The 22,667-nt window shown below is 48.7% G+C and overlaps 1 protein-coding gene across 1 annotated transcript; it reads right to left on the bottom strand.

Annotated features, from left to right (window-relative positions):
• Window positions 1–5,259: 5,259 nt before the first annotated feature.
• On the bottom strand, window positions 5,260–6,256 carry LOC123167948 (dehydration-responsive element-binding protein 2E-like). Its single transcript, XM_044585804.1, has one exon. It carries the CDS (start codon window positions 6,163–6,165, stop codon window positions 5,476–5,478), a length of 690 nt encoding a protein of 229 aa, XP_044441739.1. The 5' UTR covers window positions 6,166–6,256; the 3' UTR covers window positions 5,260–5,475.
• Window positions 6,257–22,667: the final 16,411 nt, after the last annotated feature.

Genomic DNA, 22,667 nt, shown 5'->3' with positions numbered 1-22,667 from the left:
AACAAGATTTTGGAAATTGCTAAAGACTTGAAATACATCGGATTGTTTCTTAAGAAAATAAATCCAAGTAAACTTATTATAATCATCAATGAAGCTTACATAATATGAGAATCTACCAACTGATGTTGGAGCTGGTCCCCATACATCTGAAAAAATAAGTTGCAAAGGAGCAGTAGACACACTGGTAAAGATAGGATATGGTAATTGATGACTCTTAGCTTGTTGACACGCATCACAAACTGACTCAACACTAGACTCATAAGGAAGTTTATTTCTACTAAGAACATGTTGAACGATAGCTGAAGAAGGATGACCCAAGCGACAATGCCACTTTGCCGATGATAGTTTGGCGACACTCAATGCTTGTTTATTGGACCATGATGAAGAAACTGATGATATGAGTGGGTAGAGGCCTCCCTCACACTTTCCTCTAAGAATGACTCTCCTCATTGCCAAGTCCTTAACGACAAAAGAATAAGATAGAATATTACCAGAACTTGGTTATCAAGAGTAAAGCGATGAACTGAGACAAGATTTTTTTTGATGCATGAGGAACATGTAAGACATTATTGAGATGCAAATTTTTCTTAGGGCTTTTAACAATTGAGTTACCAATTTGAGCAATTTCCGTTCCACTTGCCGTGTGCACTTGGTCACCACCGTGGTATATCTTTCTCGCATCGTCAACTTGTCAAGTTCCCCCGTGATATACTTGGTAGCGCCGGAATCTGCATAACAATTTGTGTCAATCCCGTAGGAGTTAGTGATGAGGTTGGCCTTCTTCTTTTCTTCACGGTCCTCATCATAGCGGTGCCAGTAGGCCCTTGCACCTCCGGCGTGATATTTGTAGCAAATTTGGCACGGATAATCCCCTTCATGTTGTTGTTGTTGTTGCTGTGGGGGTTGTCACTGCTGGCGTTGCTGACAGCCGCCTCCACCGCCGCGAGAAGGAGAGGGAGAGGCACGATCGCCACTGCGGCCGCGCCCTCTGTTCCCTCGCCCGCGACCTCTACCGCGGGCCTGCCCACGAACTCTATACATGGCGTTTGCAGATGATCGGAAGCCTGATGGTCCGTCACCCAACATCTCCATCCTTTGATCGAAAGATGTAATCTGTGAGAAAAGATCATCAACAGTGATCGAATTTTTGATGGCGCCGACTGCTGCAACGATGGGATCGTAGTCCCGATCAAGGCCGGCGAGGATGTAGTCGACCATCTCGCCGTCGGTCACTGGAAGACCGGCGGCTGCAAGCTCATCTCCGAGACTCTTCATCTTGGCAATGAAGGAGTGGCTTGACATGTTGCCCTTCTTGGTGTTGGAGATGCAAGTCTCAGATTTGTTATCCGAGATTGGTACTGCGCAGCAAATAGTGTGGTAAGAGCATTCCATAGATCATTAGTACTTTCCTTACCAATGACCCGCGCCAAGATTTCGGGGGTGAGCGAATTCAACAGGTAGCTCAGAACATGTTGATCTTTCGCTAGCCACGGGCCATACAGATGGTTTTGCTCCATGGCCGTGGTCTTGTCTGCCTTCGCGACCTCCACCGTTCTTGGCGGTGCGGCATCTATGTCGTCGAGGAGGCTGGTTACTTGTGCGCCTTGCAGCGTTGGCATCACCTGCGCTTTCCAGAGAAGATAATTCCCTCTTGTGAGCTTTTCTGTTGGAGGAGCTCCGAGGTTGAGGGCGACGACGCTGGAACCAGCCATGGCGATATGATTTGGGTTTCTGGCGATGATTGGGTTTGGGTTTCTATTCGCTGGATGATGGGATCGCTAGAGGATGGGAAGAGGCTAGGCTATGTATCTATAGAGTTACTAAGCTCCCTAGAAATAAGTTCCTGTGGTGAATCGAGGGGTGTGAACGGTGCATGGGCCCAGGCCCAGGTGATAGGGAGGACGTGTTGTGTTGGCAGCTTGATTCTGTGCATGCCTATTTTTCTTGTATACGTGGTGGGTTTCCATGCTTTTTTGTTTGTCCAGTCAAGAAAAAAAAAGTCTATTATCACATCCAACCAATTAAAGACTCACTATGGGCATCGACCCGTAAACCTCTCGCATGCGTTTGGACCGCCCTGTCCGGACCGCGGAAGCCATCCAACGTGTCAATCCGTAGGGCGGTTCAGATGCGATTTCTACCGCAAACCAGAGAAAAACATAAGGGGGTTTTGTGAGAGTCCGGACCGCTCCTAAGCCCGCTTCTAACCGCCTGGCCCACCAAAAAGCCCTCCTTCCTTCTGAGCGCGCTTCCCGCCCAAAACGGTCAGCACCGCTCCTGAGCGTCAGTGGCCGCATTCATGCCCGGCTAGAGCAGACATGACCGCTCACTGACGCTAGCATTGAAGTGGCGTGCTGGCCGAGAGAACAACATCTCCACTGCTTCCCGGTGCATATGGTTGCGGCGCATTCATATGACACGACTGTCATCCGTCCGTCCGTCCGTCTACCGCCCACATTGATGGCTCACGATTGCTGAGGCGTCCTCCGGCGCCACCCGTCCATTCCCCTGCCGCCCGCCATTGCTATATAAACTGCTGCCCCGGGCATAGCCGCAGTCATCCCGCCTCCGATCCCCCTGTGCACTACTCCTGTCATGGATTCCTCCCGGCCAAAACTCTCTAGGACGGGCTGACGCCAGACCAGAAGAAGAAATGGCCACCATTGCTGCCAGCTGGCTAGCCGATAGGCTGCCGGAGGATGACGACGTTTGAGTGGAGGACATTGCCGACGACGAGCATGCGACAACCTCCTCCTTCGCGCCACCCTCGCCAGTGCATTACACCATTACCATCGGCGAGACACGTGCCCATTACATGGACATGGTGCCGGAGGACCAGTTCCAGGAGGCGCAGGCCGACGCCACCTACAACCACCACCTCCTCCAGGAGCATCTGTAGGCAGAGGAGCAGCTCGCCATCGGTAGGGCGTCGCGCCGGACGCAGACATCACGGAGCAGGAGGCGCTGCTCGAGTCCTACCGCTCCGCCCGCGAGATCCACCTCGACCGCTGGCGGTACCGCCAACAGGTGCGAAGGTGGCGGCCATCGGCAAGGAGTGCGACGAGGAGGCAGGCGAGGGTGTGTTCGGCGAGACCGACAAGGAGGAGGAGGACAACGCCGAGGCCGTTCCCTGCCGCCACAACCATGAAGAAGTCGGCACGTACGTGAGGGCCGCTAGTAGCGAGGAAGAGTAGTGCACAGTAGGTCACCGCCTCTCTGGTCCCAGGAAGGCCACCGCTCCTCCCCTCCCATCGACACCAACTCTTTGGCCCAGGAAGGCCACCGCTCCTCCCCTCCCATCGACACCACTTGGTGTCGATGGGAGGGGAGGAGCGGTGGCCTTCCTGGGACCAGAGAGGCGGTGACCTACTGTGCACTACTCTTCCTCGCTACCAGCTTGGTGGGATCACATCGGCGGCCGATTAGTCGCTTGGCGGTGACGTGGAGCCAGAGAACTTCAGTTCCCGGGGCTCCAGAGGCGGAGCTGGAGAGCGCTGAGGCGGAACTGGAGATGGTGAAGCTTCAGTTCTCGGGGCTGATGGCCGGACACGAGGACTAGACGCTGGCAATCATTTAGATTAGAGCCCGACTAACACCACTGATGTAATTGTAATGAAATTTATCATGTTTATATGAAATCCGTTATGTTTATATGAATTCTGCCATGTTTAATTTATATGAAATCCGGCCATTTTTATATGAAATATGGACTTGTTTGAACAAATTTTGACTGGCTGATTCGAGTTGTTGTGAAATGTATGTGGCTACAGTTGGATGTCTGCCTTCTGCATCCGTGTTCGCTGACGGATGCGGGAAGAAATTTACGGGTCGCCGTTGGAGATGCCCTAACCATTCTAACATTTCATGAATCATTTTTCTGAAATATGAACATATTTTAATAGATACATGAATACTTTTAAAACTTCATGCATTTATTAAATGTTAGAAGCAATGCATAGACACGGTTTGTGACATAAACACTTTTCAAATGTGCGAACATTTTTAAAGCATGGTGCATGGAGATCTTTTAAATTTATGATCATGTTTTAAAAAGTGTGAACATATCATGTCAACACTTTATGAAACATGAATATATTTTAAAATGTACGAACACGTTTAAAAAATATATTAACATTTTATAAAATACCTTCTGAAATTACTTAAACATTTAGTTGTTTTTAGAATTGAAGCAAAAAAAAGCAACATAATACTCCCTCCTTCCCAAATTACTTATGGCGGATTATCCATTTCTGCAACAAGCAAATCAAGACCGCGGGGGGGGGGGGGGGGGGGGGGGGGTTAAAAATAATAAAAGAAACCAAAGCTGGTGAACCTGTATTAATGGGTTGGCCCAATATATAAATTAGCAGACCAGGAAGTGCTATTGGACTCTATAAGAATCCAGAAGCAACCCGGTGTTGGTACATTATTCGCCGCCAAGGTGGGGAAGGGAGGGGGTGGATGGGGTGGCATGGTCAATTGTCTTGGTGATCGACGTTTGTGTGAATTTCATTGAAATTACGTGTCGTATGTAACTAACATTGTCTTTCTTCTCGCGTCCAAACTGTAACTCCAACAAAAACCATTGCAAGAAGAAACACCGAGTCTAGCATAACTATTGCCCGCAACCTAGCGACCAATTTATATCCACGGATAATTAGACCCAAGAAGAGAGGGACAGCGCGGCAAAGCGCGCGATAGCTTCTGGTACCATATTAGAATCGATGAAGCGTTCCTACTCTCCTCGAGGAAGAGCCGCTGGCGTTTATTTTATTGAGGCAGAACCTTGCCGTGACCCGTGAAGTACAAGAGATGGATTTGGAATCCAGCTATTACAAGGAGATAGAAACAGATACGGGATAGAAGAGATTGAGATAGTTAAGATTACATAGAGAATATTTCTCCAACTCTAACACAATCCAACTTCTCATGTGGTGGTCCGGGAGCAGAAGATCTATAGAAACTTACCTGGTTGCTAACGAGTCTGCATGATATGGTAGAGAAGTCGGGGATTACATTGTTTTTTCCTGAAATTTCCATACGCAGTATTTCGTGCTTCTTTGCTTTGCATTAAAAAGGGTAGCAGCACCGGTGTTTGACGAACATATTCTCTCTCACCTCAAAACAATAATCTTAAATACAAACTGAACTATATATTAATTAACTAATGGATTAAATTAATATATGATTTGTACTCAAAACAGGTGATGGTAACATAAGACAAAGAGTGTACTCGCAAAAAAAAACACACACAAGAGAAGGTTGATGAAACAAACAACATAGATTACCTGATTACATATGATTGGTAAAAACAAACATGACAGTAAACATATTATATGGTACGACACACTTAAAACATTAATGAAAATACAACTTGTTGTAATGAAAAACTTATAAGCTAGGTGATTCAGACCCCCCATGGATCATGATGGCACACGACTATGAGATCTTGGTGCATAGTTCACCCGGCCGAGGCTAAACAACAGGAGAATCAGGGCAATACCACGGCTTGGTGAAATTGTCACCTGTTCCTTCTGTAGGAGCACTAAGGGTAAGGGGAACTACGACCAGCTTGGGTTTCTTGAACACCAAGCGGCGCGACGAAGAAGCCCCTAGGGATTCCCTTGAGGAGCTTAAGCAGCTTTCCGCCTGCACCATGACGTTCATCCGTTGGATCGGCGGCTGTGTCTTTGGAGCGGGCGCGTGCGCTGGTTGCGGGCTGAGCCGTGCTCGTGCCGGACGCGGCATGTGCAGGAACGGGTATGCCGGCACTGGCGGGGGGTTGCTGGCGGGTACTTCGATGGGGAAGGGAAAGTAAACCACGAGCTTAGGTGGTGGTGGAGGCGGTGATGTGGGGTCTGGTGGCAATGTAACGACCTGAAAGAGCGGTGCTTCATGACCGTGGCTGCGGTGCCTCGGTGCAGCAATCACCTCCTTAACCAGTCTGGCCGGCGGAGGGTAAGGGAAGTTGAGCTTTGCCTTTGCGCCCTTCAGCTCCCTAGCTGCGAGGTCATAGGCGCACGCAGCGACCTCGGGCAACGAGTACGTCCCTAGCCACAGGAACGTCTTCGTCACCGGGTGCATGATCGCCGCACCGAACTTGTCCTCCCCCTTCTTCCTCACCCCAATTAACCTGGTGCTCTCACCCGCTGCTGCAGCTGCCATGGCCTCTGCCACAGTTGAACGGGGGTGGATGCACTTCGAGGTGGATGCCTAATGTGTGCAAGACGATGGGGTTTAATAGCGGGTCTCGCGCAGCCCACCACCGCCGGCATCACGCCGCGCATTGCGTACATATATACGTTTCAGCTTCACTGGAACCACGCCTCGCCAGGAACGGAGCGCCGATTAACACGATAACCACTCAAAAGCAAGGTCGTTATTAACAAGACAAAAGATATATACAATGGCGTGCACGGAAAGGGATGAGTAAAGCTTGCACTGCCGTTTCCATTGTAGCGCAACTGCATGCGCGCGCGCGCGTGCTCGGCCGAGCGCGCGCTCTGGTGGTACACGTAAGTCTAGCTTATCTAATGCCCCAGCCAGATGGAATGGCACCTGGTATACCTTGGCATTAGCTAATGTGAACCACACGTTTCTGTTGCTTATACATATACTTCTTTTTAGTTCAGTTGCTTATACATATACTGAGGTCTTATAATCATGTGAAGCTTGCCTTTACTTAAACTAATTAAGGTTGTCTTTTCTTCCCATGCATGTTTTCCCCGGTTGTTAAGCATTATTGTTAACTAGATGGTTCCTCGCGCGTTGTTGCGGAATATTGAGGGACATCTATCAATGAAATATTATTACTATATTCTAACATTTATTTTGTTAAATTAGCAACTTAACGATTCAAGGAATTTTCAAAATAAATTAAATAAAATTTTCTGATGAAGAAACTTGTCAAGTTAGACTTTCAGATTAATATTCGGTATCTCTTTATTTTATTATTTCCCCTAAAACGGACATAATATCCATCAGCGGATAGTGATATGGAAGCCAGACATCCAACCCTACCAATCAATCGTCCAGACACATTTCAAACGAAATTTAAACAAACCGGACAAATTTCATGAAAACCAGACAATTTTCATTTAAAACAAACCAAATTCATGACATTTTGAACATATATATTTCATTTGACAAAAGCGGACATGGCAGTTTTTTTAACATCCTAACATATTTCATTCATGCACCTCCGTATCCCATGTCATATTCTCCCTCGTCGGAGTCCACCGTCTGGAAGTCTCCGGTTGAGGTGAGGTCCACAATAGACGTGGACGGGCTGACCCTGTGGTTGTTGTGGTCTAGTGGGAACCACGCGAGCGACACGAACGATGCGGACTTGCCGACGTTCACGTCTTTGATCACCTGTGCTGCCTCGATGCCCACCTCCGCCGCGATCGCATCACAGCTGGCACGAGCGTTGTGCGTGGCCTCGTAGACCACCCACCGCAGGTCTATGAAGTTTAGATCCTCCACGGCCTCCTCACCCGCGAAGTCGTCATAGATTTGGCCCACGCCAGCCAGTGATGCGCGAGGAGGAGGTCGTACCAGTGCTCCTCTTGCGCCACATGGAACATCGACACCGGCGGCTGCTCCTTCGCCATGATGGTGTTGAAGTGTGCTGGCTCCATGATGAAGTCGGCATGGACCGGCACGGGCGGGAGCGCCAGCTCATCGTCGAACGCCTCCTCCATCATTAGGCTGTCTTTGCTCTCCTCCGGCGAGCTCGCTGGAAAGCTGGCCTCTATTTGTCGCGCTTGATGGTCCTGTCAATTTGCGGCAAGGCTGGCCAACTCGTGCTTCTGCTCTACCGGGAGGCTTTCCCACATCGCTCTAGAGCTCTCTGTCATGGCAGAGGTGGTACACGGAGGAGGAACGAAATCATACGTGGAGCAGTGCAGGTTGTGCCGTGCGCGGCCACGTATAAATAGAGGACACTAGCCAGGTGATGTGGCGAGATGTTTTAATGCGGGCGCCGGACGGATTTCTTGGCCGTCGCGCTTGTTTAATGTCGGCATGCGGACGAACGGGCAACCTTCAATGCAGTAGATAGACGCCCTGTCGTCCGGTCAGGTCACGTCTCCCCGGCATTGAACAGGCAGAGAGACCGAGAAGCGGCACGGGCGGCGCTCTCGGCCAACACGCTACTTTAATGCCGGATCTAGTGACCGATCGCTTCTGCTCTGGGCCGGCACGAATGCAACGTGGAGAGTGGAGGTACGGTCATCAGGGAGAGGATTGCGTCCATAGACTGATGGGGTACCACGCTGGATGGCTTGTAGTGTTCTGTCGGAAAGTTTGTGGAAGTTTTGAGGGTCCACGTCGGAGATGCCCTTAGTATTTACGGAAAGACAACACATCAACCAATACTTGTAGGGAATGATAGGAAGAGTTTCCCATACTTGTATGCACGTATTGCATTCTTCAATTCACATTTTGACTCTTTAATCCATCGTAACGATCAATGCCTACCTCCATTTCAAGTCAATTTTCCATACCACATATATAAGATGACATGCTTTTTTTGCGGGTAAATAAGATGAGATGCTAATGACAGGAGTTTGTCTAAGATGCGTGACATGGATAATCACATGACTAATTATGATATGGCAGACATGCATGACTTAGTGAGGTGGGAGAGTGCATATTGTAAGAGTTAAAGGCAATGGATGTGGTGCATGGATGCAAAATAGTGTTAGTGGATGCTGACATGACATACCTGGTGAGGTGTAAAGCTGTATGTTAAGAGAATTGCTTGTAGTGAGGATGAACTTTTTAAAAATATAGGATATAGGATACCAGATAGGGTGCATGTTTGTGGAACTTATTGACTCCCTTGGGGACTCGGACTTTTTTTGTAAGACCCAGTAAATTACTGGCTTCAATTAGATTTAGCAGAAAGTAGCGGAAGAACAACATTAGGACGATTCGAAGATCAAAGAGAAAAGAAAAATTGCAACCCTATTGGCTGCTGACCAACACTACACTTACACGGCGCAACGCCATCCACCCACAACAAGACAACACAGCCCCGACTCCCGTGGAAAAACTACGGAGAACAAAGCAATGTTGGTGTCGCAGAAGATCACTGAACAGACCACCTGTTGCCCATCATCGATCGTACACCACCGATGCCCCGCACCGTAGCTTCGACTTGACCGCAACATGCAGCTGAGTTAGTCTCACGGACACGCCGGAGAAGAGCCGACTACCATGACCAATGCCATGCCGCCGACAATGCTCATCACCGTCATCGTTGCCACAGATGCCAAACCGCCCTCAATGCCTAACAGACACAACCAAGCAGCACGAACGACATCCCCCACCTATCACTGGTTCCTCTGGCCGGTAAGGAGTTCCTGAAACGATGCCCCAAGAGGTGCGATACACGTCACCATCATCATCCAATCCTAGGGGATCAAGGGTTTCCCCCGGGCATCCTTGCGCACTGGAGCGAGCAGGAACGCCTCAGTGACGCCTTCAAGAAGAGAGCGGCGCCCCCAAGCGTTGCCGTCGCCTGCCCGGCCTGGCCCAAAAACTAGGAGCAAAGTCTTCACCCAGTGCTGCATCTCCAACCACCAAACCTGAGCTGCGCCATAACTATGCCTAGAAGTGCGCCATTACTATCCGACTTAGTAATGGCGCACCACATAGAAGTGCGCCATTACTAACAATTTTTTTCAAAAAAAAAATTCAGAATTTTTTTCAAATATTTTTTAAGATTTTTTTAATTTTTTTTTCGTTTTCTTCTTAATCTCGAATCAATATGCTTAATCTCAAGTCAAATCACACTCCGTTGTCAAACTTCCGGGAAGGTCACCCATCCTCACACTACTCCAGCCCGAGCATGCTTAACTTCTCAGTTCTATCAAACCCCAACACCAGCTCACTTAACAAGCACTTGTTGATATATCTGTCATATCAATCCTATTAAACCTTGTCGATGTCTATGACTTTGTTCATGTTCATAACTGTGATGAAATTTTGAAAAAATATTTCAAACTTCCCGGCCATATTACGTATCATATTTTGAACATTTTTTCCAAAAAAAATTCGAAACCAATTTTTTTTCTGTTACTAGTGGCGCACCTAGCAAATGGTGCGCCATTACTAAGTTTGACTTTTTCTCCATTTCCCCCCCTCTAGATCTTAAAAGCCCCGTATCTTTTATTCTGTTAGGTTTTTGGGGATTCTGAAAATCTTCAACGGGGTTCCCCCGTGTTGAATTCGGATGTAACTTTTCGAATTGATGATTTCTCATATATAAAAAATTAATCCGAGCTCGTATGCAAAAGTTATGCCCATTTTACAAAATCCAGAGAGATTTCGAAATAAAGTCGAAATTCATATTTGTAAATTTTCCCAACAACTAGACCACATATCACGTGGGAAACTTATTTTCTTCTATTTTTTTGACATTTCCATCATTTTCTTTTTTTAACTGAAAAGGCGGTCGGGGGGTGCATTTGGTTATGGCGCACCTTCACAAAGTGCGCCATTACTATGTGTATGACTTGGTCAAAGTTAGTAATGGCGCACTTTGTGTAGGTGCGCCATTACTAAGTTTGACATAGTAATGGCGCACCTATGCAAAGTGCGCCATTACTAAGTTTGACCAAGGTTTGACCTAGTCATACACATAGTAATGGCGCACTTTGTACAGGTGCGCCATTACTATGTCAACTAGTAATGGCGCACTATCCCCTGGTGCGCTACTGCTAACAATTTTTTTTATTTTTTTTTCAAAACTAGTAATAGCACACCACACACCAGGTGCGCCATTAGTAATATGTCAATAATGGCGTACCTGTATCTGGTGCGCCACTGCTATATAGCAGTGGCGCACCACATACATGGTGCGCCATTAATGTCCATATTAGCTATAGCCGTTTTTTAGTAGTGACGCCGCCGGCCCCACGCGCCCAACGATCGCCGCAACCACCTTCAGATCTGGGCGCCGGGGCCCAGGTCTCCATCTGGACACTGCTTAGCCCAGACACGCCTGGTAGCAAGGGCCCTCCGTTGTAGGCCTATAGGAACCCATATTCGAACATGCCGCTTGTGGATCTAGCACCACCGCCATGCCCCGCCTTTCCCTAGCCACTGCCGCACAACTGCAGTGCCTTGCGGCGCCACGAAGAGGCAACAGCCGAGCCGATCCAACATCGCGGGGCACTGCACGCAACCACCCAATCTGAGGAGAAGCCTCCAGTAGAACGAGCTGTTCCGCAACTCCGCCGGCGAGTCCGGTCCGAGGTTGCGGAGCGAGAGCGAGCGTCGTAGACGAAGTAGTCGAAGTATGCGAAAGTAAAAGTGACACAGGGAGATAGAGGAGACCAGCTTTATTAATCAATGATCAGAGGTTACAATGATGGCTCCTCGTTGCTTTATATAGGGGTAGGTGGCCAAGGGATAAGTACCCACTTAACAAAAGAGGAGAAACGGGAGGGGCCGGCCCGTGCGTTTTGCACGCGGCCGCCGCCACCCCTCCGGGCTGACCCGGTTTCTCAACACTCCCCCTTGGGTAATTATCCGTATATCCATGCCTCAAAACACCGAAAAACCCAGTGGGAAAAAAATGTGGAGAAAGAGCACACAGTATACGTTGTTGTATTGCACGAATTGCCTCGTCAAAAACCTCGTGTGAGAAACATCAGGAAAACTCACTCAAGGGAAAAAGAGTACAATCCACTCAACCATCAAGTTGAGTACTCGATCATCAGGATTGAGATTTTAGCGACGAGTTTGTGAAGTTTCTCCCCCTGAACCTTGCATCTCCCTAAGTCTCATCATACCGATTCCACGCACACACCTCTCTAAGGTTGATGCCGGTAATGATTTAGTGAACATATCAGCAAGATTGTCACAGGACTTAGTATGCAAAACTCTCACCTCGTTCAACTGTTGCAGCTCATGCGCATAGAAGAACTTGGGACTAATATGCTTTGTGAGGTTACTCTTCACATAACCCATCTGGACTTGTGCAACACAAGCAGCATTATCTTCATAGATAATGGTAGGGGTTTGTACGGTGTTCAGCCCACATGTCTGCTGAATGTGGCCGATCATCCGCCGAAGCGATACACACTCTTTTGACGCTTCGAATAGTGCCATGATTTCCGAGTGGTTCGTGGAAGTCGACACAAGTGTTTGCTTGGACGATTTCCAGGAAAACGCAGTTCCACCACAAAGGAAAACATAGCCAGTCTGCGATTTGCAATCATGCGGGTCCGACAGGTACCCAGCATCGGCATAGCCTATAATAGATAGGTCTTGATTCCTCTTATAAAATAGACCAAGATCTTTAGTCCCTTGCAGGTAACGGAAGACGTCCTTGACACCTTTCCAATGTCTTTTGGTAGGTTCAGAACTGTACCGAGCAAGCAAACTGACGGCGAACGCAATGTCTGGCCGTGTACAATTTGCGAGGTACATGAGTGCTCCAACTGCACTCAGGTAAGGAACTTCTGGTCCCAGAGTTTCCTCCCCCTCTTCCTTTGGCCTGAACGGGTCCTTGTCTGGCTGTAAAGATCTTCCGACCATCGGGGTCTTAGAAGGATATGCCTTATCAAATCCAAATCTTTCCAACACCTTCTGGGTGTAGGCCGACTGGTGCACTAGAATCCCATCAGGGGAATGTTCAAGTTGCAGACCTAGACAGAACTTGGTTTTACCCAAATCCTTCATCTCGAATTCCGACATCAGGTAGGAACTCGCTTCCTCAATATCCTCAGGTGTACCGATTATGTTTAAATCGTCCACGTACACCGAGATTATACAGAATCCATCTTGGGATCGCCGTATAAAAACACATGGGCAATCTTTATTGCTCGTGTATCCCTTCTCATGAAGGAAATCACTTAAGCGATTGTACCACATTCTACCGGACTGTCTGAGTCCGTACAGTGCCTTTTGAAGTTGAACACTGTATAGACCCCTATTTGCTCTATCATGGTTCGGAACAGGGATACCTTCTGGAACCTTCATGTATATGTTCGAATCCAAGTTACCATATAGGTAAGCAGTGACAACATCCATTAGTTTCATTTTCAAGCCCATGTTTACTGCCATCGAGATCAAGTATCTAAAGATAACTCCATCCATGACTGGGGAATAAGTCTCCTCAAAATCGACACCTGGTCGTTGAGTGAACCCTTGAGCAACGAGCCTTGCTTTGTACCGTACTACCTTATTATTTTCATCTCTCTTTCGAACAAAAACCCACCTATGGCCAACAGGGCGAATGTGGGGAGGAGTTCGACAAACTGGTCCGAACACCTTCCTTTTGTTGAGAGATAATAATTCGGCAGTAATTGCCTGCTGCCAATCTTTCCAATTCGACCTTTTCTTGCAATCAGCGAGCGTGTTAGGCTCAGGGTCAAGATCTATGATTGAGGCAATTTTCGTAGCAAAGTTGATGTCGACAATCACCGTTGCTCGGTTCAGGGACTCCCCCGTATCAATATAATTTATGGCCATTTCGTCATGGAGCGCATCAGGCGCAAACACTTGCTCTACCAAATTTCCCATTATGGGAGCAAGGTCCTTTAGATTTCCCGCGCCGATGTGTGCGCTCACATCTCCGCTGGGTGTTTCCCCTATGGGAAAGTTTAAGTCCGGAATTTCGTGCACTGAATTTTCCGTACTTGTGCCAGGTCTCGACTGGCTCCCCGTTTCAATTTGGGGTACTTTGGTGACAGGCTGTGATAAATCTCTCTTATCCTTTTTCGTCGGGCGTCCCCGAGTACTTGGGATTTGAGAAGCCGGATTTCTCGTCCTTTTAGGACTTTGGACGGGAGCGGGCATACCATCATTTTTCTTCGGTATTTCAACCCTTTCCGGTGCATTGCGCGCGTGCACATGCGATTTTGTCACAGTCTTTAAGTCAAAAAGTGGTCGGGCAGTTGATTTGCTAAAGACTGCAAATCTATTATCTTTTGGACTTCTCTCTCAGTCTCAGCAGTGCGCGGGTCATGAGCGTGGATCCCCGTGGCTTGCCACGTGATTTCTCGACTTTTAGCATCAAGGGGTTGATTCTCTCCCCCTAAAGTCGGAAAAAGATCCTCGTCAAAAATGCAATCAGCAAAACGAGCCGTGTGACAATCTCCTGTCATGGGGTCCAGATACCTGATTATGGACACAGTCTCATAACCAACGTATATCCCCGACTTACGGAGCGGGCCCATCACCGATCGCTGAGGGGGTGGTATTGGTACATATACCTGGCAACCGAACCTACGAAGGTGGGAAATTTTCGGTGCCGACCCTTGCGCAAGTTGAACAGGAGAGTGGATGTTGTAGGCCGACGGTCGAAAGTTGATGAGATTAGCCGCGTGTAACACCGCGTGGCCCCAACATGTAGTTGGTAAATTACAACCCTGAAGGAGCGGTCGGGCAATGAATTTAATTCTTTTAATCAATGCCTCGGCAAGTCCATTTTGTGTATGAACATGTGGTACCGAGTGCTCAACTTTGATTCCCATTGCCATGCAATAATCATCGAACGCCTTTGAAGTAAATTCTCCGGCGTTGTCCATTCGAATAGACTTTATACGATAATCCGGGAAATTATTCCGCATTTGGATGATCTGTGAGATCAATTTGGCAAAGGCATGGTTCCTTGTTGACAGCAGGCAAACATTAGACCATTTAGAGGAAGCATCAATGAGCACCATGAAGTACCGAAACGGCCCCGTGAGGGGCTGAATTGGACCGCATATGTCCCCTTGGATACGTTCCAAGAACGCGGGGATTTCATCCCTCACCTTGAGGGGCGATGGCCTAATGACTAACTTCCCCTTAGCGCATGCGGAGCACACGAAATCATCAGGATTCGGGAAGTTCTTCACGTTAACATTATGGCCATGCGAGTTGTTAATTATATTTCTCATCATCCTAAGTCCGGGGTGGCCTAACCTATCGTGCCAGAGGCAGAAGAGTTCAGAGCTTCTAAAGACGGTCTTGAGGGTAGTGTACACGGGCGGTGCTACTATCTTAGTGTAGTATAGCCCTGTGTCAAACGAAGGAAGCCTCTCGATAACATGTTTACCACCTTCATCCCGCTTTGTGATGAGTAGGCATTCCTTGCCGTTTTCATCATCGGTCTCAACATGGAAACCATTAGCGCGGATGTCTCTAAAGCTCAATAGAGTACGAGTCGACTCCGGGTACAACAACGCATCATTAATGAGCAAAGTTGTTCCCATGGGGAGTATAATAGTGGCTCGTCCGGAGCCAACTATGTGAGAACCGCAGCCGGCGATTGTCATAATACTTCCCGGAGATTTTTTAATGGACTCAAAGTACTTAGTTTCTCGTAAAATGGTATGAGTGGTGGCGCTATCGGCAAGGCACGTTTCCTCTATTCGGGCGCCACACGCGTTCTAAAATATGACATCTAATTAATGTAATGAGGAAGAAAATACATTAAAAATAAATGCACACATCTCAGAACATAACATGCTATCATGTATAAATAATGGAATAAATGAATAAATGTCATCCAATCGCCAAAGTAAAGAATAAGTTTATGCTCTCATAGAGCTTACAACCAAATCGAATTTATTCAATTTTATTGTATCAAAGCACGGAATCGTGATAACCAAAGAGGTATGCTAAGTGGACTCGGTGAAGAAGCCATTCACTTCCGCCGCAATCTCCATACTAGTGAGCTGATCCTCCTCAGAAATTATCTTGGAGGCAGCATCAATGTCTAGTGGCGGCGCCGCCGAGGCGGCCATGTGGTCAACCTCCATGGCGACGTGGGCCTCGTTAGAGACCGCCAAAGCTGCCGCGATGGGCACCACGGGGGTCGCCTCTATAGGAGCAGCAGGGGGAGTAGCAATCATCACGGGTGCCGCCATGGGCGCCGGTGGAGCTCCCTCCTGAACCAAGGCGAGGTGCGTCTCACGCGCCTTCCGAGCCTTATATGCAGCAACGACCTCCGGTGGTGCGCGGCACTGGCGGGAGAAATGCTCCACCGAGCCACAACAGAAGCAGTCCTGAGGCCTTTGCCCTCCCTTGCCCGGCTTGTTCTGCTTAGCCGGGGCGGGGGGGTGAGGGCCCTTCTTCTTGCCCTTCCGGCCCCTCTTCTTCTGTTGAGGCTTGCGGACTTTGAGAGCGTTCACCTCCTGGCGAGAACTCCCCCCAAGTGGTTGCGCGACAAAGTTCTTTTTGAGAACCTCGTCTTGCGCCTCCGCCACCTGGAGGACGTCAATCAACTCTGAATACCTCGTGTAGTTCCCCTGGCGGTAGTTCCGTGAGGACTGGACCGCGTCGGGGTGGAAAGTGGATAGGGTTTTCTCAATCTTCTGGGAGTCGGTAATTTCAGTACCACACAACCGAAGAGTCGTACAAATCCGGTGCAGAGCCGAATTGTACTCCCCAACCGTCTTGAAGTCCGCAAACCTCAGACGGATCCACTCTGCCTCTGCACGTGGCTTCACAGTGTACTTCAGCCGCTCGAACCGCTGCTTAAGAGCGGTCCAAAGGCCAGAAGCACTGCGCTCAGCCATATACTCATCTTTCAGAGTAGGTGACAGGTGATGACGGAGAAAGTGCAGAGCCTGCGCATTCTCAGTCTCGAACTTGGGATCAGTGACGGCCAGCTGGGCCCCCTTACCGATCGCCCTCAGGAGGGTTTTGCCCTGGAGAAAGATCTCGCAGTCCGAGGACCATGACAGGTAGTTCAACCCTGTCTGGGCCAACTCAGGAAACTCCTTTGTGGGCAATTCCGGCCATCTGCGATTTATGCAAAAATCATGAGATTACAGCAGGTAATCTTTTGCACAAAGCGATGTTGATAAACTTATTCAATAAAATGACGTTCCACTATTTAAAACATGCTATTATATGACATACTAAATGATTAAGAGTGCTAAACAATTAATCTACAGCAGTAAAATCATACAATAATAACATGTTACAAAAAAAATAGCATGTTAAGCGGATCTAGTATGAGAAAACTAGCCCAAAAATTGAATTCCCGAGGTATTTTTAAGCCCAAAAACGCATTTTCAGCGAAAACAGACAGTTCCAGGGGGGTCTACGCGAAATATTGCTGCAGGAATAAAAATCGCGCGAAAACTGAAAAAATACAGGGGCTAAACCGCAATTTTACGCGACAGCCGGCGCCCCTCTTCATTTTTTTTATTTTTTTTATTTTAGAGGACCGAAGGCCCATGGCCAGGGCCCATCAGGGGCCAGTGAAAAACGCGCCAGTGTCGGCCCAGGCGCGGCGCTGCTCGCCAAGGGGCGACGCTAGGGTTTCCCCTAGCGCCCGCAGTGTGGGAGCGGCGGCGGCGGCCAGAGCACGCACGGCCATGGCGCGGGGCGCGGCCACGGCGCGAGGCGCTCGGCCCCGGCCACGGCGCGAGGCGCTCGGCCCCGGCGCGGCGCCCGGCCACGGTGCGAGGCGCGAGGCCCCGGCGCGGCGCGAGGCGCGAGGCCCCGGCGCGAGGCGCGAGGCCCCGGCGCGGCGCGCACGCGGCAGCGACCTCCAGCTGGGCGGCGACTCGCGGAGCCGCGGCCAGCTGGGCACGCGGCGGCGGCAGCTGCCAGGCCGGTCATCGGGGCTCGGCGACGGGCTGGCCAGCGGGACGGCTGCGGCGGCGGGGTCAGCGGGACGCGACGGGGCGCGTGCGACCAGCAGGGTCGCGACCAGCGCGGCGCCATCCGGACGCCGGCCTCGGGATGCGTTCTTCGTCGCGTTCATCCGGAAAAACGACGGCGCAGGACACATCTGGTGTTTTTGCGGCGGTACCACGATCATCTGGATCGCGATTTGTACCGACTCCCTATAGTGCGGTCAACAAGTTCCTCTTAGTCCAAGAACATCGACATTGGTCGGCGACGTGTTCGTCCGCTCGGTTCTTGGGAGGAAAATCCGCACCATAGGTAGATCAAATCCGAAAAATAATCTAATCGCAAAAACGGAAACGTAGTAACGAGAGGGATCCATTTTTGCAAAAAGTGGGGATCGGATCTTATACCTCCGCGGGATCGACGAAAGCCTGCGTGATGCAGGCTTGACGCAGGCTTGACGGAGAGTTGATGGAGCGAAGCGTGCTGATAACGTGTTCCGCAACTCCGCCGGCGAGTCCGGTCCGAGGTTGCGGAGCGAGAGCGAGCGTCGTAGACGAAGTAGTCGAAGTATGCGAAAGTAAAAGTGACACAGGAAGATAGAGGAGACCAGCTTTATTAATCAATGATCAGAGGTTACAATGATGGCTCCTCGTTGCTTTATATAGGGGTAGGTGGCCAAGGGATAAGTACCCATTTAACAAAAGAGGAGAAACGGGAGGGGCCGGCCCGTGCGTTTTGCACGCGGCCGCCGCCACCCCTCCGGGCTGACCTGGTTTCTCAACACGAGCCACCGGATCCTGACGAGGTCAACGCCAAATGCCCCGAGGACCTAACAGGCGCGTACGAGTAGCCGCTGAGCCACCAACCACCAAAGCGACGAATCTGGACAGAGACCCAGCGAGACCGCCGCTCGAGCTGGAAGCCGCCTCCCCGCTAAACTGTCGCGCATCCTGGCCGCAACCACCTCACTCTGCGGCGAGCACGCGCCCCCGCACCTTTCGGGCGCGCTTGTCAGCACCGGCCCGGCGCCGCCATTTCCAGCGCCTTCTCTTGGCGAAGCTGCCCCGCGCAGCACACCTCACGAGCGGGAAAGGGAGAGCCCGCCGCCGCCGCCGTCCAGGATTTGCCCGGCGGCGGTTGCTGGCGGCGGTGGGGTGGTTTTTTGGTGGTGGCTAGGGTGCGCGCCGGAGCTGCCCACGGGGAGCGACGTGGGACGCTTCAGCTTTTTCTTTCCTTGACTTGGACCTTTGTTAAAAAAAATGTATAAACAATTATGCCAACGGTTAGTGCAGACTTGATAGTTTCTGCTCTAGCAACTGTTTCCGAAAATGTCTGATTTGTTCACTGTTCACAACTCATGTACTAAATACCTTTCTTGTTTTCTCAAGGAAATCCATAAGCCCGCGATTATAAAGATTGTGGTGATATTGATTTCATAGTAGTTTCCTCATCTTGTAGAGGTTCAGGGGAATTTTAGAAGACAACCGAATGGAGGGATCATGCGACGATGGCAAAGCAATGCCCAGAACATCTGGTGACGATCGGAAGAAATGAGAAGATAACACCTCGTAATGAGGATTGCAAAAGCACAATTACATGGTTACACAAATCTAAACGGTGATTGCTATTAAAGATTTATATATTTGTATCTACCAAAATAGCGACGTGGGTCTTTGTTAAAAAAAATGTATAAACAATTATGCCAACTGTCTAGTGCATGCGTTGAGAATCAATATGGTTTCTGATGGATTGAGGATATGGTTTGTGATGCGTTGAGGATAGCACTATTTAGAGTAAGATGCCCTTTCTTTCTTTCCGACACATGCCAGCCACGCTGGGGCAAACAAAGTTCTCTTTTTTAGAAAAGGAAGAGGACCCCCGACCTCTGCATCTGGACGATGCATTTTAGAAATGGTCGAGAGGTAAAGATTAATATATTGGAAGATAGTATTCGGACACCGAAAGGGTTCTGGAGTGTATCGGGTACATATCAGAGTACCGGAGGGGTTACCGGAACCCCTCGGGGAAAGATATGGGCCATATGGGCCATATGAGGGAGGCTAACCAGCCCACAAGGGGCTGGTGCGCCCCCCACAAGGGAGGAGGCCGAATTGGTTTAGGGAAGTAGGCGCCACCCCCCCCCCCCCCTTCCTTCTCCTACTCCCTCTCCTCCCCCCTTTCCACCTCCATGAGAAAGAAAAGAGGGGGGCCGAATCCTACTAGGACTAGGAGTCCTAGTAGGACTCCCCCCTTATGGCGCGCCTCCTAGGGCCGGCCTCCTCCCTCTCCCTCCTTTATATACGTGGGCAGGGCATCCCTTGGAGACACACCAATTGTTCCAAGCCGTGTGCGGCGTCTCCCTCCACGGTTTACTCCTCCGGTCATATTCACGTAGTGCTTAGGCGAAGCCCTGCGCGGATCAGATCACCATCACCGTCACCACGCCGTCGTGCTGACGGAACTCTCCCTCGACACTTTGCTGGATCAAGAGTTTGAGGGACATCATCGAGCTGAACGTGTGCAGAACTCGGAGGTGCCGTACATTCAGTACTTGATCGGTTGGATCGCGAAGACGTTCGACTACATCAACCGCGTTAACCTAACGCTTCCGTTTTCGGTCTACGAGGGTACGTGGACACACTCTCCCCCTCTCGTTGCTATGCATCTCCTAGATAGATCTTGCGTGATCGTAGGAATTTTTTTGAAATTACATGCTACGTTCCCCAACAGTGGCATCCGAGTCAGGTCTATGCGTAGATGATATGCACGAGTAGAACACAAAGAGTTGTGGGCGATAATAGTCATACTGCTTACCACCAACGTCTTACTTTGATTCGGCGGTATTGTTGGATGAAGCGGCCCGGACAACATTACATGACCACGTTCATGAGACCGGTTCTACCGACATGCTTTGCACACAGGTGGCTGGCGGGTGTCCGTTTCTCCAACTTTAGTTGAGTCGAGTTTGACTACGGCCGGTCCATGTTGAAGGTTAAAAATGAAAAATCGTTGTGGTTTTGATGCGTAGGTAAGAGCGGTTCTTGCTAGAAGCTCGTAGCAACCACGTAAAACTTGCAACAACCAAGTAGAGGACGTCTAACTTGTTTTTGCACGACATGTTGTGGTGTGATATGGTCAAGGCATGATGTGATATACGTTATTGTATGAGATGATCATGTTTTGTAGAAGTTATCGGCAATTGGCAGGAGCCTTATGGTTGTCGCTTTATTGTATGAAATGCAATCGCCATGTAATTGCTTTACTTTGTCACTAAGCGGTAGCGATAGTCGTAGAAGCAATAGTTGGCGAGACGACAACGACGCTACGATGGAGATCAAGGTGTCAAGCCGGTGACATTGGAGATCATGACGGTGCTTTGGAGATGGAGATCAAAAGCACAAGATGATGATGGCCATATCATGTCACATATTTTGATTGCATGTGATGTTTATATTTTATGCTTCTTATTTTTCTTAGTATGGCGGTAGCATTATAAGATGATCCCTCACTAAATTTCAAGGTATAAGTGTTCTCCCTGAGTATGCACCATTGCTACAGTTCGTCGTGCCGAGACACCACATGATGATTGGGTTTGATAAGATCTACATTCACATACAACGGGTGCAAGACAGTTTTGCACGTGCAGAATACTCGGGTTAAACTTGACGAGCCTAGCATATGTAGATATGGTCTCGGAACACTGAGACCGAAAGGTCGAACGTGAATCATATAGTAGATATGATCAACAAAGAGATGTTCACCATTGAAAACTACTCCATATCACGTGATGATCGAAAATGGTTTAGTTGATATGGATCACGTGATCATTTAGATAACTAGAGGGATATCTATCTAAGTGGGAGTTCTTAAGTAATACTCCCTCCATCACAAAATTCTCGTCTTAGACTTGTGAAGATACGGATGCACCTAATACTAAAACGTGACTTGATACATCTATATTTAGAAAAAATCTAAGACAAGAATTTTGGGACGGAGGGAGTATGATTAATTGAACTTAAATTTATCATGAACTTAGTCCTGATAGTATTTGCATATGTATGTTGTAGATCAATAGGTCGCGTATAGCTCCCCTGTTTATTTTTGATATGTTCCTAGAGAAAACTAAGTTGAAAGATGATAGTAGCAATGATGCGGACTGGGTCTGTGATCTGAGGATTATCCTCATTGCTGCACAGAAGAATTATGCCCTTGATGCAAAACTAGGTGACAGACCTATTGTAGGAGCAGATGCAGACGTTATGAACGTTTGACAAGCTCGATGTGATTACTACTTGATAGTTTAGTGCACCATGCTTTACGGCTTAGAACCGGGATTTAAAAAATGTTTTGAATGGCATGGAGCATATGAGATGTTCCAAGAGCTCAAAATGATATTTCAGACTCATGCCCGTGTTAAGAGGTATGAGACCTCTGAGCATGTGCTCAGATTGTCTAAGTACTACAATCGCTTGAATCAAGTGGGAGTTAATCTTCCAGATAAGATAGTGATTGACAGAGTTCTCTAGTCACTATCACCAAGTTACTAGAACTTCATGATGAACTATAATATGTAAGGGATGACGAAAACAATTTTCGAGCTCTTCGCGATGCTGAAATCAACGAAGGTAGAAATCAAGAAAAGCATCAAGTGGTGATGGTTGACAAGACCACTAGTTTCAAGTAAAAGGGCAAGAAAAAGAAAGGGAACTTCAAGAAGAATGGCAAGCAAGTTGCCACTCCCATGAAGAAGCCCAAAGATAGACCCAAGCCTGAAACTGAGTGCTTCTACTGCAAAGGAAATGGTCACTGGAAGTGGAACTGCCCCAAATACTTGGCGGATAAGAAGGATGGCAAAGTGAGCAAAGGTGTATTTGATATACATGTTATTGATATGTGCTTTACTAGTGTTCATAGTAGCCCCTCGATATTTCATACCGGTTCAGTTGCAAAGATTTGTAACTCGAAAGAGGAGTTGCAAAATGAACAGATACTAGTTCAGGGCGAGGTGATGATGTGTGTTGGAAGTGATTCCAAGGTTGATAAGATCACCATCGCACACTCCCTTTACCTTCGGG

This window comes from Triticum aestivum, chromosome 7D (genome assembly GCF_018294505.1).
Source record: "Triticum aestivum cultivar Chinese Spring chromosome 7D, IWGSC CS RefSeq v2.1, whole genome shotgun sequence".
Taxonomy (NCBI): domain Eukaryota; kingdom Viridiplantae; phylum Streptophyta; class Magnoliopsida; order Poales; family Poaceae; genus Triticum; species Triticum aestivum.
This window is presented reverse-complemented; position numbering and strand designations above follow the sequence as displayed.